Source organism: Microcebus murinus, chromosome 3 (assembly GCF_040939455.1).
Source record: "Microcebus murinus isolate Inina chromosome 3, M.murinus_Inina_mat1.0, whole genome shotgun sequence".
Lineage (NCBI taxonomy): Eukaryota > Metazoa > Chordata > Mammalia > Primates > Cheirogaleidae > Microcebus > Microcebus murinus.
The window spans coordinates 20,173,609-20,194,852 of NC_134106.1; the positions used below are offsets into that span (position 1 = coordinate 20,173,609).

At 53.9% G+C, this 21,244-nt stretch overlaps 1 protein-coding gene across 4 annotated transcripts in view; it reads right to left on the reverse strand.

Moving 5' to 3' along the window:
- DNMT3A (DNA methyltransferase 3 alpha) overlaps window positions 1-21,244 on the reverse strand; it is a 102,636-nt gene that overhangs the window by 69,212 nt on the left and 12,180 nt on the right. For 3 of the 4 annotated variants that reach the window (XM_012788128.3, XM_012788126.3, XM_076000598.1), the window contains exon 2: window positions 5,358-5,608. In XM_012788128.3, coding sequence (XP_012643582.1) covers window positions 5,358-5,420 — 63 coding nt within the window. In that variant the 5' untranslated portion in view covers window positions 5,421-5,608. Of the gene's footprint in view, window positions 1-5,357; window positions 5,609-5,740; window positions 5,884-21,244 lie in introns of those variants that run through there. The other variant, XM_012788129.3, reaches the window with a different exon arrangement.

Genomic DNA, 21,244 nt, shown 5'->3' on the forward strand with positions numbered 1-21,244 from the left:
AGGACCTCTCTGAGCCTCAGTTCCTCATCTGTAAAATGGGGATGACGACGGCGGGCGCCTCATCACTTACTGTGACAACTGAGTTAAGTGCCGCGCAGAGGGAACTCCCACGCTGCACGAACCTTAAGTGGGCTGGCCTCATGAGGCAGACCCCTAGCCGTCCAGGCTCTCTGTGAGGTGGCTGCAGGGCATGGCCAGGCTCGTGCCAAGCCCAGGTGCCAGAGAGGAAGGCCCACTCCCCACTGTCCCGGGAGAACGCTCCAGCTCGGCGCCCTCTCCCCTGCACAGCTGAGCCAGGCCTTTCCCGCTCTGGCCCCAGGGGACCCACCTTCTCAGAAGGGCTAGGCTCCATCCCTCACCTCGCCATTAAGAGCAAAAAGGACCTGAGAGACCTGGGCCCAGCTGTGGCCCTTCACCCAGGCTCTTGCAGGTGTCCACAGCCCCCACCATCAGGAGTTAGGTCTCTCTGCCCCTTGCCTTGCTTTTGCTTCTGTACGACGGGTAAAGGGGTCTAAGGGCTCTTGTGACTGCAGACCCAGAGACAGAACCTTCTTTCCACGTGCCGGGCTCTTGGTGGACTCTCAGCCCACACCACTCATACCCCACACACGGTTCCCCACTCTTCTCCCGCACCCCTGTAATCCATGGGGCTGCATTGGACCTAAACCACAAAGGCGCAGGTAGGTAGGTAGGTGGGGGGGGGGGGTAGGCATATAATCCAAAGTAAATTATAAGGCTAACTTAATACGTGCCAGGCCCTATGTTAACCACCAACACACACCATCTCATCTAAACCTCTCAGGCCAGCAAGGAGCCATCTCCCTGCTCCCAGCCATGTTGCCGAGTCACATAGCAGAGACCAGGTTCAAACACAGGTCTGTCTCCATCGTCCAACAACTCCCACCCATGGCTGTGTTGACTGCAAGGTTAACTAAATGTGACATATATCTAATTTAAGAAAATTGTAGAGAATCTGAAGCTTAAACTGTTGGTCCTGGTCAGCTGTTTTCATTACAAACCTGCCGAATGTGCCCAAGCATCTAATAACTCGCCACTGAGCTAAACATGAACACACCATCTTCAGTCGCCGTGTTCCCGAAGAAGTAAGGGTCGAGTGGCATTTCTGCAATGACTTAAATGTACTCGGGGGGATGCTGGCTATTGTAAAGCAAAGGGCCAGCCCTAAGTGACCATGTGTGGGCATCTGAGTGCAATAAAGGCAGATCGGGAGATAGACTCGGGGGCCAGCAAGGATGACTGAGACTTGTGTGCCCTTGTGCTGTGCACCAGAGCGGAGGAAGTGCTGGGAGCCCCTGGGAAATCAGGACTCGCCAGGCCTCTGGGCCGCACTATAGGGGGAGGGGAGCCACAGTGCAGATCATACAGCGCAGGCCATCCACACACGCATGCATGTGTGCACACACACCTGTGCTCCCTCAGCACAAATATGCACCCGGCTGCCGCTTCCACTACGCGCAGGAGAAGGCGTGATCAGGTGAGCTGCCCAGGAGGCCCCACCCTCCTCGGGAGGGCAGGTGCGGCTTACCTATCTTCGAATCTGCCCACCCCCTTTCCTTTCCTAGGTCCTGGAGGAATGTTTACTCAATTCACCCAACAGCCTGTGGAGCCCTACTGTCTGCTAGGTACCTGGAAAGGGACCTAAGTCTGAAGAAAGGAAAAGAGGGTGGGAGGGAGAAAGAGAAGAGAAGGGAAGCCATGTGTCCAGAGCGGGAGAGAGGCGGGGAAGGAAGGAGGCAGGAGGAAGCGGTAAGAAGCAACACATCTACAGCAGCGTCTCCATCTGGTGTGTGTGTGTGTGCACAACCATGCATACACGCCTGTGCATGTGAGTTCCTGCTGGACACGAAGTGCTCCCAACATCCACCCTAGGCCAAGAACACTGTTGTCCTGCAGCAGAAGAGACCTGGGCAGGGCTACGTGGCATCGTGGCCGAGAGGCACTGCTCACTCTGTCCTCTTCATGCAGGAGGTGGCCTCAAGGGCACAGAAGCCAACAGCCCAGTCTGCCTGGGTTCCAGCCTCAGCTCTACTGCTTACTAGCTGTGTGACTTCAGGCAAGTGACTTAACCTCTCTGAGCTTCAGTTTAGTCCTTAGCAAGATAGAATGATGAAATAATAGTGCCTACCTTATGAGGTAACTCTAAGACTTAACTAAGACGATGCACGCAGAGAGCACCTGGCAGATGGTCAGTGTTCGATGCATCTTGGCCGTTACGTTTCTGAGGCCAGAGGAAAGGCGGCAGGGGCAGGGGGGTGGGTGTCGAGATCAGGGGCCCAGTCTGGGGCTCTGGACTCTCCTCTGGTTTGTATTTGGGGATCTGAGAAGAACCTTAGGATGTCTCGGTCCTCTCTTCTGCCCCTCGCCATCCCTCCCCACAGGGCTGGCACCTCCCTCCACGATCCCCTCTGAGCTCTTGGCCCACCCCTGCCCCCCTCGAGGCCAGCCCCCTTCCTCTGCTGTGGCCACATTTACCAGCTGCCTCACCCAACCAGCCCCAGAGCTCAGCCCCCCAAAGCCTGCCTCTTCCCCGTCCCCACAAGCAGCCCCCCCTCTGCCCACCATATGGATGGCGGGTGGGGGTGGTCTCTGCACTCCCAGCCACAGCGCGGCTACTGCAGCCACCGCATGCACACAGTTCTGCCCTCTGCCTGTGTGGCCCTGGGCTCAGGGTCACTAAACTGTGGAAGGGTCTATCTACTCTCGCTTTCCTTTCCGGCCCACCCACAAAATATTTCCTGAGCTCCTGCTCTGCAGCATTCCAGGTCCTGGGGAGTCACATGGAAGAAAGGGGCTGGGCCCAGCCCTCCTGGTAGCAGGGGGACAGTCACTGCCCACGGTGGCAGTGTGCAAACGTTGGTGTCCAACAGAAGGCCCTAGAGGGCTGGTTAAAACACGGGTCACTGGGCCCGTCCCCAGAGTTTCTGACTCAGCAGGTCTGAGCTAGGCCTCGAGCTTTCCCTTTCTAACACCTTCCCAGGTGATGCTGAGGCTGTGGTTTGGGGATCTCCTTTTGAGAACTGCGGGTCCACTGTAATCTGCAATCCAGGGCAGACTAAACCTTTGAGGGCTTTGAGGCTTTGACCAGAGAGGATGGCAGAAAATTAGCGAAATGGCCCCCCGGGCAGAGGGAGCGGCATAAACAAAGGTCTGGCTGTGGCTCCGGGAAGTAGTGGGCTTGAGTGAAAGGTGCTTGGAGGCGTGGCCAGGGGACGGCTGCATGGCACATGGGCCGGGCAGTGGAGGGGCTGGGGGTGGCCATACCTCTTCCCTCTGGCTCATCAAACAGTCCCTTTGTGCCCCTGGCACCTCCGCCAGTCTCCCTGGGCTGCAGACCAAGCCTGTGTCTCCCCCTCTGCAGCACCCGGCACTCCTGCCCCAGGCCCGGCTTTCACTGGCTGCCCTGGTGGCTGTCAGTGTCTCTCCCCGCCCTCCCTGGGCGGCTCCCTGGAGCTGCTGGAGCCAGCCCAGAGGTGCCAGGGAGGTGTGCCAGGTGAGCCAGCATGCATGGTGTGGGCGTGGGCGGCCGGGAGGAGGCCCGGCTGTGCCCCAGCCCTTGTCTCTCCAGATCGCTGCCATCTTTTGGCACGACCGCCTGCCTGCCAGCGTGTGTGTGTGCTCGCTCTATCAGCACCAGGATCTGGGGCTGGGTGTGTATTTGTTGCCGCTTGAGCCAGAGCAGTTACTATGGGTAGATAATAATAGCAATCACAATCCCTCATAATTGGACCAGACTTTGCTGTCTGCAGGGCACTTCCATGCCCATGACCTCATCTGACTTCCACAACCGCCCTGTAAAACAGGCGAGGCCAGAGTCACTATCCCCATTTTCCAGCTGAGCAAACACAAGCCCAGATGGCCTTAAGTCACATCGCCAGTAAGTGGCACACTCAGGACCAGGGCCTGGGATTTCTGACTGTGCAGGGCTCCTTCTCTGTGCTGAACCCTCACAATACAGAGCCCGGCCTGCTGCGTCCGTGAGCGGGGCCAGAGGCTGCGCTGCCCAGGGTGGCAGCAGGGGCGCAGAAGCACAGTCCAGTAACAGGAGGTCTTCGTCCCGGCTGTCCCCACCTTTCCCACCTGGGGGGTGGCTGACCAGTAATTTCCGGTGAGTGGACGAGGAGCTGTGTCAGCATCTGCCAGGATATTGGCCCCAGAGTAGGGGAGGCTCAGGGTCACCTAATCCAACAGAGAGACCAAGCCAGGCCCAAGGAGGTGAGGGAAGCAGCAATAGCCGCCACTCAAGAGCACAGGTGGCTGCAGGGTCTGGGTCTACATGCTGCTGGGGTCCTAAGCAGGAGTCACCCAGAGGCTGGTAGGATAACCTAGGCTGTCAGGTCTTTTCCTGTGGGGTCAGAAAGGACCAAATGGAAGGATGGGTGGAAACACACTCTAAGAAAGAGTGAGCCCAGCGAGGACACTAGTATGCTTGATGGACATGCTGCACATGTCCTGCTACTCGCAGACACCACCCAGCACCACGATCCATCCGCCCTGCTCAGGGAAAAGGGAGCAGGCAGGGGGACCTCTGGGGACAAAAGCACAGCAGACAGGCCAGGAAGGCCTGTGGCCATCACAGTGGCCCTAGAAGGGCGGCAGTGGAGTTTACCATTCCACTGACAAGGGGGGAAAGCAGAGTCCAAGCGTCGGGGGTTAAGGGCTGGCTTTTCCTACGGGTGGACACAGCTTGGTAAGGTCCCAAGGCAGCCTGTGGGGACTCAGCAGGATCCCATCAATCTGACATAGTGTCCTCTGACTGAGGACAGAAAGGGCAGAAAAAGTCACCAGCTCCACGGCCAGAAGCCAGGTCAAGGATCACTCAGGGACGCTTGGAGGCTGGGGTGGGGGGCGGGACAGGAAACTGCCATCTCCAAGGTGAACTGGTACCACGGGCGCAGGTGCCTGCGTGTCTGTGTGGGAGGGACACTCATGCGACCTCATGTCTGCAGTGCCCCTGCACCCCACTCTTCTCTGCCCCCCCAGAAGCTATGAATACCATGGGGAAACAGAGGCAGCTAAAACAGAGCACTAAAGTGACTCACCTGAGGACTCACAGCTACTGAGGGGAGGATCTAGAAAGGAACCAGGGTTGGGGGCTCTGTGGGGCGGCCCCCTCACAGCTGCACAGACCTGGGCTGTGAGCCTCTGCTCAAACCCCATGGTGGTCCCGGAGCCGACTTCCTGCTCCACCACCAGACTCTAACCTCTCCAAGCCTCAGCCTCCCCATCACCAAAACAGGGATGTGACGGTCCCACCACCCTGTGATGAGGCTGTCTGTCATCACGGGGGACAGGGCCCCTCCCTGGGTGCCGGCCCCAAGCCAGAGTCCGCTGCTCACCTTTCGGTCCTCCTCCCGGTCCGCAGCAGAGCTGCTGGTGTCCCCGGGGCCGCTGGCGGGCATGGCGGGCAGCTGGGCTGTGGGAGGCAGGCCGGGGCTGCGCGGGGCTGGGGGGCTGCCGGGCTTTGGGGAAGGAATTATCGTGGTCTTTGTAGGCAAGAGTTAGAACTTAAACATAGACGCCAGTGTCGAGCCCGCTGGTGAACCGCTGCCTCGGTGTGCCTGTGCGCTGGGGCTCCGGATGGTTCCGCCTGTGGGGAGATAAGGGGGTCAGCGGGCAGAGCACCCCCGGCCCCGCCCGCCCGCGAGGCCTGGCACCTCCAGGCCTCACCAGCACCCCAGAGCCCGACTCCCAGGCAGCTCCCCACAGGGCCGCCACCTACCCCAGCAGCCTCTGAGACGGCGGCCGCAGTCTCCAGCCTCCTCCCTGCTCTTCATTCACGCTGTCCTTCCCTCTGACAGCTTCCTGCACCCTGCCTCCCACTCCAGCAGCCCCTGGGAAGTCCCAGCCTCCCCCAGAGGCCCCAGCCTGCTACATTTTCCTTCTGATCTGCCCCCACCCTCGCCCCCACCCCGCTCCGCCACGTGGAGGAAGTGAGCGGCAGTCACAGGATGTCATGAAATGAATGTCACCTCACTTCAGGACCAGTGAGCGCCTGGGCTGGGCCCGGGGAAAGCTGAGGTCTGTCTGAACTCAGGCTGCGGCCAGGCTGAAGGCCTGGTCTGCCCGGCTCTGGGGGATGCCGTGGCGGGGAGAGGCCATAGGGAGAGGCCACGGCCACAGCCACCCCCTGAAGCAGCGCCATTTGCCTGCAGAACTGGTGGGCCTGAGGGGGCCTCCGAACACACATGGCTGATTTAGGGGCTTTTTTTCCTCCCTGCTCCAGGTGTGGGCCTGGAGCCAGAGAAATAACAAAGCCTGTGCCTCGGGCCACAGCTGGGTGGGGTGTTGTGCTTCAGCCCCTTCACTCTGAGAGGCACAGAGCGCCCTGCTCCCCACCCCCCAGGGGGACACAGCCAGAGCCCCTGAGCCCCTGCCTCTGCCTCGAGTGCGCCAGGGGCCAGGGCCTGGGAGGGGATTGGCAGCAGGAGGAAAGAGGGAGGCAGCCTGGATCTGGGCCCACCCACACCCTTCCCCTTCCAGTTCCCGGTTCTGCTTCCCTGGCTCCCCTCCCGCAGCCTGGGCTTCTCCTCCCATCCCCCTCCAGCCAGGGCTCCCTGGAAAACCAGGAACCGGAGGAAGCACAGGCTTGCGTCGCCGACTCCTGCCCCAGGGGTGCACAGCTGCCTGGGCAGTGGTTACCCCAGGCCTGGCCCCGCCCTGGGAGTAGAGGGAGGACACTGCAGCCAGGCAGAGCCTTCCTAGGGCCAGGTCAGGAGGGGCTCCAGGTCAACCCGGGCAGGCTGGAACTGCTTGAGCCCCAAGGAAGGCCCAGGTGCAGTGCATCTTATCCCCACCCCCCGCCCCCCAGCTCAGCCCAGGCTCAGTGAAGGTCTGGGTGAGAAAAGAGAAAGGCCAGAGGAGCTGCATGTGTCAGACACCGCTCAGCACTGGACTGGGGCTTGCACTGGGGCAGTTACTAGTACTCTTACTAGTTCACAGTGCAATCTAGGCTCAAAAAGGTTACGACTTGTCAGAAGCTTGAACCCAGATCTCTCTGACTCTAAGGCTATGAGGGGTTGCGTTCTCCAAGAAGCCTCACCCCTGCCTTACACCACCCCGCAGAAACAACTCTAGTTCCGGTCCGACCCAGAACTCCACACGGTTTCCACCCATTTTCAGCAGTGACTCCCCCCCAAGCCCCCCTCCCCATTTGTTACCACAAACATCTCTAACCCCCAAACCAAAACCTTCAAAAGGAAGCAGGAGCTAGAGAGGCAGAGTCTGGTTGGAAAGCACATGGTATCTGGAGCCAGCAGATGTGGGTTCTATGTCCTGACTGGGGCTTCTCTGGCCCTCAGTCTCCTCATCAGGAAAATGGGAGGGCTGGGCTAGATTATCTACAAGACCTCTCCCAGCTCTGACCTGCCGAGCAAGCTGCTGAGGTCCCACGGGCAGCAGGAAGGGGCAGGGCAGCGGACACGTGAGGGCCAGATAAGGCAGGGGCACCCCAAAATGGAGTCGGGGAGACCCTGGCACAAAGTAAGAGAAGTGCATCCCCACATTGCCCTGAGGCCTGGGGCCACCCAGGGGGCATCTGTGCCACCAGTGCTGTGAGAAGAACCCTCTCAGAGAACCTCTGGCTCCCGGCGGGTGAGGAAGGAAGCATGGGAGGGCAAAGCAGAACATCACAGGGCACTGACCCCAAAGGGCGGACACCTCGGAAAGGAAAGGAGTGGAGAGGAAGCGTTTCTTCCTCCTCCTCTGTCCTCACAGAAAATGCAGCTGCCCTGGGTCAATCCTGGGTCCCTTTGCATTGCTCAGTGGACCAGCCCTGTCGGTAGATGCCCCTCAAAACCACCCCACGTCATCTAGAATCACCCAGTGTGTGGCCGGGCAGGCCATGCACTGCACAACTTTAGGGTGCCCCGCTGCGTGGCCAAGGTCCCAGACCTTGACATAGCACTGCCCACCCGCCCAGTTCATTCTTCCCTCACGCGCCCACGGTCCCAGCGTCCCAGCAAAGCAGTGTGCGTCCACCAGGCCGGTCCTTCAGGCAACACGGTCCAGCTGCTCCCAGCACCAAAGCACCCTCCCCACCCGGGCCAAGGGCTGCTCCACAAAAACCACCAGCACCAAAAATCCTAGCCAAGAACCCTGCCATCATGACAAGCAGCTCTTATTTTCTCCTTTGTACTTCTAATGTCCACAGTGACCATAAATAATGTTTATAACAACCACTTAAAAATGTTTCAGGAGTCCCATCGTGGGAACATCTTGGTATCACAACTGACGGGCTCACCGTCATCACTGCTCCAATTATAAAACTGTTGTGGGAAAAGAATTGAAATTTTGGAATATACGCACCAAATTTCACTACCTTCTAAATTCAATCTAGTAAAAAGATTTTTTAAGAAGACATAAAATCACAAGGTTGGGCTGAACAAGAGCAGGGAAACCCCCAACAACATTCTGGAATCTGGAAAGCGAATTGTGACGGCCAGATTGCAGACAGGAGCGTGCGTGGTAGCTGATTTTTAGCACGGAGTCCGTGACAGACGCCTGCTAGCATGGTAGCACCAGGCACCTGGGACTGGAGGTGAAGAGGATGTGTGTGTGAAAACGAAGGCTGGATGAAAGCAGTGAAATTCCAGACCCATCGCCCCAGAAGTCAGGGGGCACAGTCTCTGGAGGACATAAAACAGGGGTCTTTGCACAGAGGTGACTGGCACCGCTGAGCAAAGGCGATACATCAAAACCAAGAAGATGGAGATCAATGCTGATGTGGCGTCCCTACAGCTAGTTCCCCGCTGGGCTCTACAACACCAGCAGCCAGACCCTTATCTTCTCTGGAGAATCTAATCGGGCCAAGAAGAAACAGCTAAGGCTGCCAGTACTGACACCGGTACCGAAATGGCATCAACATGGCTTGTTCAGGTCAACCAATGTGGATTTGAAAGTGGACAAGACCCAGTGTTATGCTCAGAGCTTCCAATCAGCTTTTTAGTCCCGTTCTTAACCCAGGAAGGACAAACAAGGACCATCAGACATTCGAGGGAGGCCTCTAACTTGGAAGATAGAGACCAGAAGAAACCAAACCAAAACTTAACAAAAGCAACTTGGAGGAAACAGATTTTCTTTTTTTTTTTTTTTGAGACAGAGTCTCACTCTTACCTGGGCTAGAGTGCCGTGGCGTCAGCCTAGCTCACAGCAACCTCAAACTCCTGGGCTCAAGCGATCCTCCTGCCTCAGCCTTCCAAGTAGCTGGGACTACAGGCATGGGCCACCATGCCCGGCTAATTTTTTCTCTATATATTTTTAGTTGTCCAGCTAATTTCTTTTTATTTTTAGTAGAGACGGGGTCTCGCTCTTGCTCAGGCTGGTCTCAAACTCCTGAGCTCAAATAATCCACTCACCTCAGCCTTCCAGTGTGCTAGGATTACAGGCATGAGCCACCACACCCGGCCCAGGAAACAGATTTTATGTCCAGAGAGGGTACTACATCCATGAAACAAGAATGTGATGCTCTTAAAAAAGAGGATCCAGGCCGGGCGCAGTGGCTCACGCCTGTAATCCTAGCTCTCTGGGAGGCCGAGGCGGGCGGATCGCTCGAGGTCGGGAGTTCGAAACCAGCCTGAGCAAGAGCGAGACCCCGTCTCTACTATAAATAGAAAGAAACTAATTGGCCAACTAATATATATAGAAAAAATTAGCCGGGCATGGTGGCTCATGCCTGTAGTCCCAGCTACTTGGGAGGCTGAGACAGAAGGATCGCTTGAGCCCAGGAGTTTGAGGTTGCTGTGAGCTAGGCTGACGCCACGGCACTCACTCTAGCCTAGGCAACAAAGCAAGACTCTGTCTCAAAAAAAAAAAAAAAAAAAAGAGGATCCAGAAAACCAAAAGAACTCCTAGAAATAAAAACCATGTTAGTAGAAATGAAAAATTTAATAGAATGGGTACATTAAAAAGAAAAAGAAGGGCCGGGCGTGGTGGCTCACATTTATAATCCTAGCACTCTGGGAGGCCCAGGCAGGCGGATTGATCAAGGTCAGGAGTTCGAAACCAGCCTGAGCGAGACCCCGTCTCTACCAAAAATATAAAGAAATTAATTGACCAACTAAAAATATATATACCAAAAATTAGCCAGACATGGTGGCGCATGCCTGTAGTCCCAGCTACCCGGGAGGCTGAGGCACAAGGATCACTTGAGCCCAGGAGATTGAGGTTGCTGTGAGCTAGGCTGACTCCAGGGCACTCACTCTAGCCTGGGCAACAAAGTGAGACTCTGTCTCAAAAAAAGAAAAGAAAAGAAAAGAAAAGAAAAGAAAAGAAAAGAAAAGAAAAGAAAAGAAAAGAAAAGAAAAGAAAAGAAAAGAAAAGAAAAGAAAAAGAAGGAAAACAGGAGAGGAAGGAAAACAGAATTAGAGAATTGGTCCAAAAGTTTCCACATCTGAATAATAGGAGTTACAGAAAGAGAAAACAGAGGGGAAAAAAATTACCGATGAAATAATTGAAGAGAGTTGAAATATAATATAACTCTTGAAATATAATATATATTATATATAATATATAAGTATATATTACATATAATATAATATATAATATATATAATATAACTCTTGAAATAATTTCAAGAGTTGAAAGACACATGTTGGCTGGGCACTTTTCCACTGAGACAGCACTCTGGGAGGCTGAGGCAGGAGGATTGCTTAAGGCCAGAAGTTTGAGGTTGCTGTGAGCTAGGCTGACGCCATGGCACTGTAGCCTGGGCAATAGAGTGAGGCTCTATCTCAAAAGAAAAAAGAAAGACACAAGTTGCCTGCTAAAAAGCCCCACTAAATGTCTAGTACAACAAATGAAAACAGACCTACACCAAGGCACACCACTGTGAAATTTCAGAACACTAAGACAAAGATCCTACAAGTTTCCAGAGAAGGAGCAAAAAATGACATATAAACGACCAGGAATCAGAATGGCTTTAGATTGCTCAACATCAATTTTGAAAGCAAGAAGACAAAAGACCAATATCTTCAAAATTCTTTAAAAAATTATTAAATAAATCTTAAACAATTCTCCACTTAGAATTCTTTACCCAGCCAAATTATCTTTTGTGTGTGAAGGTAAAATGAAGACATTTTCAGACATGAGGTCTCACGCTCCTTTCCCAGGAAGCAGGGGAAGATGTCCCCTAAGACTGTGGTCCCCAACCCCTGGGGCATGGACCAGTAGGAGTCCGTGGCTTGTTAGGAACTGGGCCACACAGCGGGAGGTGAGCAGTGGGCGAGCAAGGGAAGCTTCCAAGCTGCATCTGTATTTACAGCCGCTCCCCATGGCCCACATCACCGCATAAGCTCCGGCGCCTGTCAGATCAGCAGTGGCAGCACTCGAGTCTCACAGGGGCGAATCCTGCTGTAAACTGCACACGCAGGGATCTAGGTTCCTTATGAGAATCTAATGCCTGATGGTCTGAGGTGGAGCTGGGGCAGTGATACTAGCGCTGGGGAGTGGCTGCAAATCCAGATTATCATTAGCAGAGAGGTTGACTGCACAATAAATGTCATCTGCTTGAATCATCCCCAAACCACCCATCCCCCCACCCCCACCCCCCACCCCCTATCCGTGGAAAAATTGTCTTCCATGAAACTGGTCCCTAGTGCCAAAAAGGTTGGGGACTGCTGCTTTAAGACACAGAAGACTCAGCATAGGAGAGAAGGGAAGGGGTCTCCGGAGTAAGGGTGCAAAGGGGCTGCGTGACTCCACCTGGCACAGGCCAGGGAGGGCCGCCCTTCCCATCTGAGCAGTGGTTCAAGACTCCGGCGTGACGAGTGCTGCTGTCACCGTGGCCTCTGCCGCTGAGCTGTCTTTTTAACTGACAACAGTACAGGTATCATTCACTGCCGTCCTCTGCTCTCTGAACCCCAGAACTGAATGAATTCCGATGTGGATGGGAATCCATCCTGAACGATGTGCTCCAATTAGTGGGGCAAACCAAGCAAGAAAACACAAAAGCCAGAAGACAGGGACTTCAACTCGAAGGGAAAGTAAATTCCAAGGAGACCATGAAAGGAAGTCACAGAACCTCAGCTACAATGTGCCACGTGCCTAGAAAGCAACCAGCCTAGAGTGAAAGAGATTAGATAACTCAAAAAATGGAACTGAAACATTTACTACTGTGACCTCCCGTGCGGAAAGCCATACTGACAGCTACTGGAAGGTGTGGTAGGCCTACCACAAAGAAATGATAAATGTTTGAGGTGTTGGACATGCTAATTACCCTGATTTGATCATTACATAATCTATACATGTATCAATCTATACATGCATCACACTGCACCCCACAGATATATATAATTATTATGTGTTAATTAAGACGAAAACAAGAAAATCAACCAACAGTTAACAGTATTGATACAGAGAAATAAAATTACTTTTTTCACACAAAAAGAAAGAAGTTGGCCTGGTGTAGCGTGCAGTTCACACCTAACTCCTAGCACTTTGGGAGGCCAAGGCAGGAGGATCGCTGGAGCCCAGGAGTTCGAGACCAGACTGAGCAACATAGCAAGACCTCGTCTCTACAAAAACTAGAAAAATTTGCTGGGCATGGTGGTGCATGCCTGTAGTCCCAGCTTCTTGGGAGGCTGAGACAGGAGGATTGCTTGAGCCCAGGAGTTTGAGACTGCAGTGAGCTATGATGACACCACTGTGCTCCAGTCCAGGCAACAGAGCAAGACCCCATCTCCAAAAAAAAAAAAAAAAAAAAGAGGTTGTGGTAGGAATAAGCAACAAATATGAAAAAAGTAAGGCAGATGAAAAAACGAGGTGATTATTAACTTCAGAAAAAACAAAGAAAAGGGAAACTATTATAGTATACTATAAGGCTCAGCTATAAATAATAGTTGCATTGACATAATGTAAATACTGTATTTTCATTTAACAAATATGTGAGTGTGAATATACACATTTATGTATACATGTACGTACACATATATTACTTAAGTATGTATTTAATGGCTTAAAACAACACAAATTCATTATCTTGCAACTCTGTAAGTCAGAAATCAAAAACGGCTCTCCTCATTAGGCTAAAGCGAAGGTGTTGGCAGGGCTGCATTCTTTTCTGGAGGCTCCAAGGAGAATCCGTTTCCTTCACATTTTCAGCTTCTAGAGGCTGCCCTCATTCCTTGGCTCATGGCCCCCTCCCATCTTACAAAGCCAGGGATGGCCAGTCTCTCCCACTGTGGTACCCTAACTCTGTCTCTGTCACATCTCCTCTGACTCTCCTGCCTCAGTCTTTTGCTTCTAAGGACTCTTGTGGTTCCACTGCGCCGCCCAGAAAACCCAGGATCACTTCTCCATCTCAAGGTCCTTAATTTAATCATATCTGCAAAGTCCCTTTTGCCATGTAAAGTAACATATTCACAGGGGTTAGGACCTGGCCATCTTTGGAGGGCTATTTCTCTGCCTACTACCTGCATATATATATATATATATATATATACACTAATATATGCATAAAGCATTTTTGAAAAAATATTACCATGCCTTATATATCTTAATACCATGCCTACTACAAAAACTATTTAGGAACATGGCTGGGGGATAGAAAGGTTGGCCATATATGAGAATCTACTAAATAGGAAATCAATGGAAAATGTCAAACTAGATGAATCAAAAATACGCACATTACTCAGAAACATGAGGTGTAAACTTGCTAGAAGAAATAGCTGAAAGGGTTGCAAGTGGCTGCCTCTGAGAAGAGGACCAAGGTAGGAGTAGACGAGCAACCACTGCATTTTGTTGGAGACTTTAGTACCATTTGACTCCTTAAATTATACACATGTACTACTGTGAGTAAATAAAAATGAATTTTTAAAAAGAGAGAATGGGAATGGGAAAAGGGCTCACATCCCAACTGCAGTTGTGTTTGGCCTCCATTTCCTCCTCTATAAATAAGAGTGTAGCTAAGGCCCTTGCACCTCTGTTGTGCTATGAAATCATCGCGTCCCACAGAAGAGCCATCATCAGCTCCTCACACCCACACAGAGTTCCATCACCAGCTATAAAAGTGGTGCCTCCCTCTCTACCCCCCACCCTCACCCCTCACGAAACGTTGAATCCTCCAAATGCATCATTTCCACCAGGTCCAGCCCATGCATGGCTCAGGGCACCTCCTGCGTATTCCTCCCCAGCCGTGACTGTGCGTGTCGGGCCACCCACATCCCCAGCCGCCCACTCACTCACCCAGCTTCAGCCAAGACCCACGTTCCCACCCTCTCCTGGGGCACAGGACCGTCCGTGCCACGTCAGCTCCCATCCCACCACCACGATGTCCCCAACACCATTCCCACCTTCCCCACCAACCCAGCCCCACCAGCACTCTGAGAAATTTAAAAAAAAAAAGGAGTTGGCCGGGTGCAGCACGATAGCTCACGCCATAATCCCAGCAAGCTGGCAGGCCGAGGCCTCATCGCCATCTTCCTCCAACCAGCACCAACTAGACGGTCCCCTCGCAAGAGCCCGCAGATAATTACCATCTTGCAAACACAAAACCGGTCATTGCCCACAAACCTAGATCCTTGCTCCAGCAAAACCAATCCCAATCTTCTCGCCCTAAGAGCCCCTTCCTCGCTCAAGTCCCCTGTCTGAATTGCTGGGACCCTCTGTTTCTGACTTTGGTCGTTCCAGTGTATTGAGATACCTTCCCCTTCCTCCTGGGGGGCTCCCTCGTCATGGGGTTTTGGGTGGGCCTGTGAAGACCCCAGCCCCTACCCCAGTCACAGAGTGAGGATATGAGCAGGCAGAGCCAATCAGAGGCCTCCCTGGAACTTTTCTACTGACGCCATGGAAAGATGGTAACAAGGTCGGATGTGAGTCAGGGGCTGCTGGCTGCTATCTTTCCACCATGTGGGGTGAGCTTGCCTGAGAACCAAGAGCCAAGAGCCGAAGACAGAGGGAGAAAACCTTGCAGTCACCCTCTGGGCCCCTGATCTGCCTGTACCTGGAGGCAGGGGCATCCCTGGGCTTCCGGTAACGTGAGCTTTCACTACTTGGGTGTGAGTGAGAATGTGACTTGCGGCTCACACAGTCCTGACTCACACACTAATCTCGATCTCCTGAAGTCCTCCCCGGGAGGCCTTATTTCTTACCAGCTGTGTGACCTGAAGCAAAACGGTGCCTCAGTTTTCTCAGCTGTAAAATGGGAGAAATAACAGTATCCGCCTCACAGGGCTGCTGTGAGGAGAGCGGAATGCATTAAAAACGCTTACAAGAGTGCCTGGCACAGAGAACGTACTCCATAAATCTTAACGATTATTAGTTCCTGACTCAACCAGCCCACAGGTTTCTCTCCTTTCTTGAAATCCCTGGAGTGCCCATAAGCGGCCTTCGCTCAGGCAGGAGCTTGTATTTATTAAGCTCCTACGGCGTGCCAGGCCCTGTGTGTGCAGCTTTACAATGTCAACATCTCATTAATCCTCACACCTCACCCCAACCCTTTGAAGTGGGTGCTATTTTTATCCCCATTTTCCAGATGAGAAAAACGAGGTATGGAGAGGTTAATAAAACTGCCCAAGGTCACGCAGTAAGTGGTGGAACCAGACATGGTCCAGATCTGTCCCACTCAGAAGCCTGCAGTTTTCCACTCCGTCATGTTCTCTCCCCAGCAGCAAGTGACGGCCGCACATATGCTAACTGGGTGTGGATTGGTCAGAAGATGAAGTTTTCAGTGAGTCTCCCTTTCTTGGCCAGGCTTGTCTGTAGTGGGGGCAGGGAAGAGAGTGGGGGTGGGGGGCTGCAACCTTCTAATCACAGTATTCAATGCCCTGCCCGATGCAGGAGTCATTCACTCATTCATTCATTCACCTGTTTGCTGAGCACCTGCCACATGCCAGGCACCGTGCTAAAGGACACACATTATTCCATTCAATCTTTGTAACAACCCTATGGGGTAGGTTCTGCTGTCATCTCAATTTTACAGAAGAAACTGAGGCTTAGAGAGGTTTAGTGCCTCTCCAAGGTAGCACAGCCAGAAAGTTCCCAGGCAGGATTACTGCAAACACTGCCCCTGGGGTGACCCCAGTCCACAGCCTCATGGCTCCTTTCCTATTTGATCTTAGGAAGATGTGCAAATGAGTCCAGGGGGTGACAGAAGGCAGAAGAGCCTCTTAGACGAGATGTCTGTCTGCCACCGCTTCCCCACCTGCCACAGCCTCTCTTGGTCACAAGACTGGGGCTGGATAAGGAGGGGGCCGGAGGGAGGTCTTGGTGCCACTTTCTATGGGATGCCCATCATCCTTCCATTGTTGTGACTTTCAGAAACATCACTTGAACTCAAGCCACCAGCCTGACACAGGCCAGTAGCCCTGCCATCCTATTTCCACTGCAAAGTCCGCCTGTCTGGCTCTGGTCACAATATGGTGACCTGGGGCTCTCGCACCCCCTCGAGGCCGTGGAGCCACCAGCACTGGCACCACCAAACCTGCTGCCACTGTGGCGGCCACACGGGCAGAGATGAGTCTGAGTCAGACTCCGCTGCTCACACTAATGGTTACCATGACACAGCCCCAAAAGGAGGGGGAAAAGGTTTATACCCAAAATAGATGCTGTTAAGGAACTGAAGTTGTTCTCAGGAGCCAAAATGAGCCAACACAGACTTCCATAAAGGAGCACCATTCGCAAGCGCTGTGAGCCAGGAGAAGCCCTGTCTGGGGTCCCATGCATGATGGCAGTCAGATGGGCTTCCCATGGCCTGGGAGTCAGGGGCACAGGGTGGCCAGGCTCAAACCCCACGTGAGAATCAGCCATGTGGTCCCTGACAGGTGCTCTGGCAGCCACCAGCATGGGTCTGACTCCACCGTCCCTGGCGGAGGTGGCCCAGGGTCCACAGCTGTGCTTCTCTACTTTTCCAACCTTCCCTAAGAATGGGCCACCCCTGCCAGCTCCAGAGTCTCTCCACTTACTCTCCCATTAGGCCCCTGCGTTCCCAACCCCATCTCTCCGAACCCTCTGGGGACACTGAATGTCTTAATCCCCAAAGGGAGAGCTTCCACCACAGTGGCCCCACTGGAAGGTAGCACACCCACACCGCCTGACTCTTTGAACCCCTTATGCCACTGAATAGTCAAAAAAAGGAATTACTCCACTGTCTAGAGGGACCGATCCTAGTTACCAAGCTACCAAGTTACCAAGCAGGAAGGACTGATCCCAGTTACCAAGGAGAAATTGGATTGCTGATACACGACAGCGCCGAGCAAGACTCGGTCTGGAGCCCAAGGGATTTTCGTAGGCATCTCTTAGAACTTCCATGCCCAAAAGGAAGTGTTAATGGGAAATTACAGTAACAACAACAACAACAACAAAAAGCAGGATAACCGAAGATTCAGGTCCTCTGGGAATGAAGGTTTGGGTTGCTACACCCAGCAAAGGAAGCGTGACCTGCCGAGGCTTGGCTGAGAGCAGAGGACGTACAGGACCGGTAGCGGGACAGGGAACCCAGAGCACAGACACTGTGCATTGTGGACAAATGCAGAAACGACTGTAGTAGCTTCCCATATTTCTATTTACTTGATACATACGTGTTTATTTACATATATGGTAACTACTTTCTTCTTTTTTTTCTTTCTTCCCACTGTCGTCTATGCAAGTTGTTGGCAGTTAACGCTGTAACTTGGTCTTTAGGTAACAGAATATTCAGTGGGATTGTGAGTGAACTTGAGGAGTTATTCACAGAGCCGGGGAGCGCCAGGCCCCTGCGATGCAGGCAGCAGCGACCCTCAGTAGCACCCAACAGCCGGGACCTCCACCCAGCACCCCGGCGGGGTTTAGGAGCAGCGCGTCTCCAGCAAGACACCTCCCCAGGAGCAGCTTTCCTTGGGACACAAAAGGATGGATTTCCAGTAAGTTCTGCCAGCATGGCACAACAGTCACTTCTGTGCCATCCAGGGAGCCGTGGTCACACCCTCTCCATCAAGGTCTGCGCCTGGAGCCTCTTACTCGGGCACCCTGCGGCAACCCAAGTAGTGGCTGTTCTCATGGCTGATAGTTCTGCATTCTTTCCAGTTCTTTTCACTTCTTACTAGCCAACCCCTCATTATTCCGCCACCTGTTACAGTTAATAATTCTTTATAGTGAACCTTCCAAGTCACCATGTGGTTTCTGTCCCCTGAATGGACCCTGACTGATAGTCACCCACGGCTTCAAAGGGCCTTTTTCCACCCTCGTGGTCCTTGAGCTCAGGGCGGCAGCCTTGCCCGCTAAGCACCCCCTGCCTGCAGCGCTCACCCCGCAGCCGTTCATCAACTGCCACCGTCAAGCCAGGCCCTGGGGGACAGGAGACCCCTGCTTCTGGAGCTCGTCAGCAGGTGCGTTCTCTGGCACTCTCTCCCTGCCGGGAGTCCACCTGGCTCCCTGCTCCGGCTCCTCCCGCCCTCGGGCTCTGCAGCTGTGAGTCCTTCTGCACCGTGGGTGCTCTGCCTTCAGCTTCCCAATAAATTCTCCTCCTCTAAGCCACCTGGGCTCCAATGAACCCAGACCTCCCACGGCCAAGGGCTCTGTCCGTATTTATTTTCTAGATATCTCCACCCAGGTAACTTGCCATCACTTACAATCCTGCTCTTCCAGAACTCTTCTAGGACACCTTCCCTTCAGAGCCAGCTCGAAGTCCTGGTTTCTCTGTGTGTGGAGGGAACACTCCCCTCCCCTCAGCTGCCAAAGCCCCAAACCTGGAGAGAACTCAGGTCCCACCCTCCCGAGTGCCCCGTCCAGCGGGCACCTGGTCCTCGCCCCTCCCCGTGCCCTCCTCGCCCAGGCCCTGCGGTCGCTTTGCAGCGGGTCCCCTGCCTCTGCCTCTCTACCTGCCACCCCAGCCCTCGGCAAGGACTGTCCGGCTCCCTCCACCAAAACCTGATGCCTGATGGCAATGTGTAAAAACCGACTGTAGTGACGCTGCACAGATCTGGGAATGTTCTAAAAACCATCAAATTGTACACTTACGTGGGTGAATTATATTAATATCCTAAAAGCTGTTTAAAATACCCCCGTGATGCCAGTGATTTCTCACAAGGTAGAATCTACACCCTGGGCTGGTCTTACACCAACAGCTGGCTGAGTGTGCCCCCCGCCTCCGCTCTGGCCTCGCCTCCCACCTCTCCGGGCTGACCCGCCATTCCAGGCCAGCCGCTGCCTCCAGCCCACACCCGCTCTGACATCCCCGCTCTCACTCTGTGTCCTGCTCCTGCTCCAAGAGGGGGGCCCCTCCCAGAGGGCACCCCAGCTCCCTCTCCACCATCACTCCCTCCTTTCCCCACCCCCTTTCCTCGACCACCCACCCAGGGGCTTCTGTCAGCTTCAGCTGGGTGGTCACTCAGTGTGTCAAGTATGCATGGGTGTGTCTGTTTTCCCAAACAGAGGAGGCCAGAGTTCCTGTCCTGCACCTTGCTGCCCCCAGCCTGCGGCCAGCGGCTTCCCCGCTCCCGCCCCATCCCGGGGGAGCCTGCAGGCAGGGAGGACTGTGTGAAGTCACTCCCAGGCAGCTGCAACATCCCCAGCACAGCGGTGGTGCCTACAGTGACCCCCCACAAGCCCCATTCTAGGGGCTACTTGGCAGAACCCCCAAGGCACTGCGCCTGCCCGTGGCAAGGCCGTCTGCGGGGGCCGAGGCTCCTGCTCCGCCACTGCCAGGCCAGATCATACACCTGCCGTGGGGCCTGCAGGCCCACCTGCCCCCAGATCCCCACGGTGAACGGGGTGGTGAGGGTCTGAGGTCGCAGTGAACCACAGAAAACTGGGGGCTGCCCCCCTTCAGGCTCTTGGAGGCTGAGTCCCTGGCTCACCTGTGACCACCCTCTCCCCACACCACCCATGGACATGCGACCCCCACCCCCACTTCCTGGGCCGAGCGACACCAACTGACCACTCAGCTGACCCTTCCCAGGTCAACACTAGGAGGTCCCCCAAAGGGTCTTCAGGGCCTGGGAGCTGTTGATGGAACTCAGACCCCTCCCCGCTCACTAAAGTGGAAGGAGCTGGCTGCTCTTAGAACTCCCCATAGGCCCCTGGTCTGTTTTTTCCTCACCGTTGCCCCAAACAAAGCGAAACCATGGATGGGGGTGGAGGAGGGGAGAGGGAGAGCCCAGACTTCCAAGCCACACGTCCCGGAGCTGCCAGCCCCTGCTCCCAGCAGCCCTCAACCCCTGGTGCCCATGCATACACTCAGAGACATGGGCCTCAGTTTCTCAAGCTGTAAAATGGGGTGAATTAGAGTCATTATCTCACAAATCTATTTTAAGATTTATGAGAGAGAATCTGCATGGAGTGTTTAGCGTAGTGCCTGGCACAGGGTAGGCAATCAATAAATGTTAATTTAAAACAGTATTATGTGATTCATCAGGAAGACAGGCCAGTGATGTGTTCTCAGGAAACCTAGACTCTGGCTTGTGCTCGCCCCCAGGAATGGCTGCTGTGCCAGCATCCCTCTCCCAGCTAATGCCCTCAGTCTCCCTCCGACACCCAGCCCAAGGCCCTCGCCACTGGAATGGCTAATTCTCTACCAGAGGGTTTTGCCCTGCCGCTGAGGAGGCTCCCGCAGCTGCACACGTAGAGATAGATGCAGACACACACGGACACAGGCGGACACAAATGCACGCACATGCCCAGAGACAGGCACACAGACACAAACACACAGACACAGATGCATGCACATACACAAAGACAGGCACACGCAGACACACGCGGACACAAACACACAGACACAGATGCACGCACACGCACAGAGACAGGCACACGCAGACACAGACGAGCATGCACAGACACACAGAGGCAGAAACAGACATATGAGCACACACACAGAGACCCAGACACACAGACAAAAACGCACACACGGAGACAGACCCAGGCCTAGGCGCGCGCCCTTGCGCTGCAGGCTCGGGGCACCTGGCGCAGGAGGGCCCGGGCGCCCCCCCCAGGCACACGCGCCGCACATTTCACCTACTGTATGGGCCAAAGAGGCATTTGGAAACCAGCTTGGGAACCTCATAACCATTCATAACATTGTTCTGGGAGAACACACAAAACATTGCCCCATAAACAAACATTCGCAATAGAATTCCTCCAAAAGCTGGGAATTGCCTGTACTAGAAAACTAACAGAGCAAGAAGAGAAAAACCGCATAAACTTGGTTTGCCTCCGCAAAATTAATACCAATTACAAAAACATTTATGTGAACTGCTTACCATTTACACCTAATTACCATGCAGCACAATTATGCATATCATTAAGGCTATGCCAGATT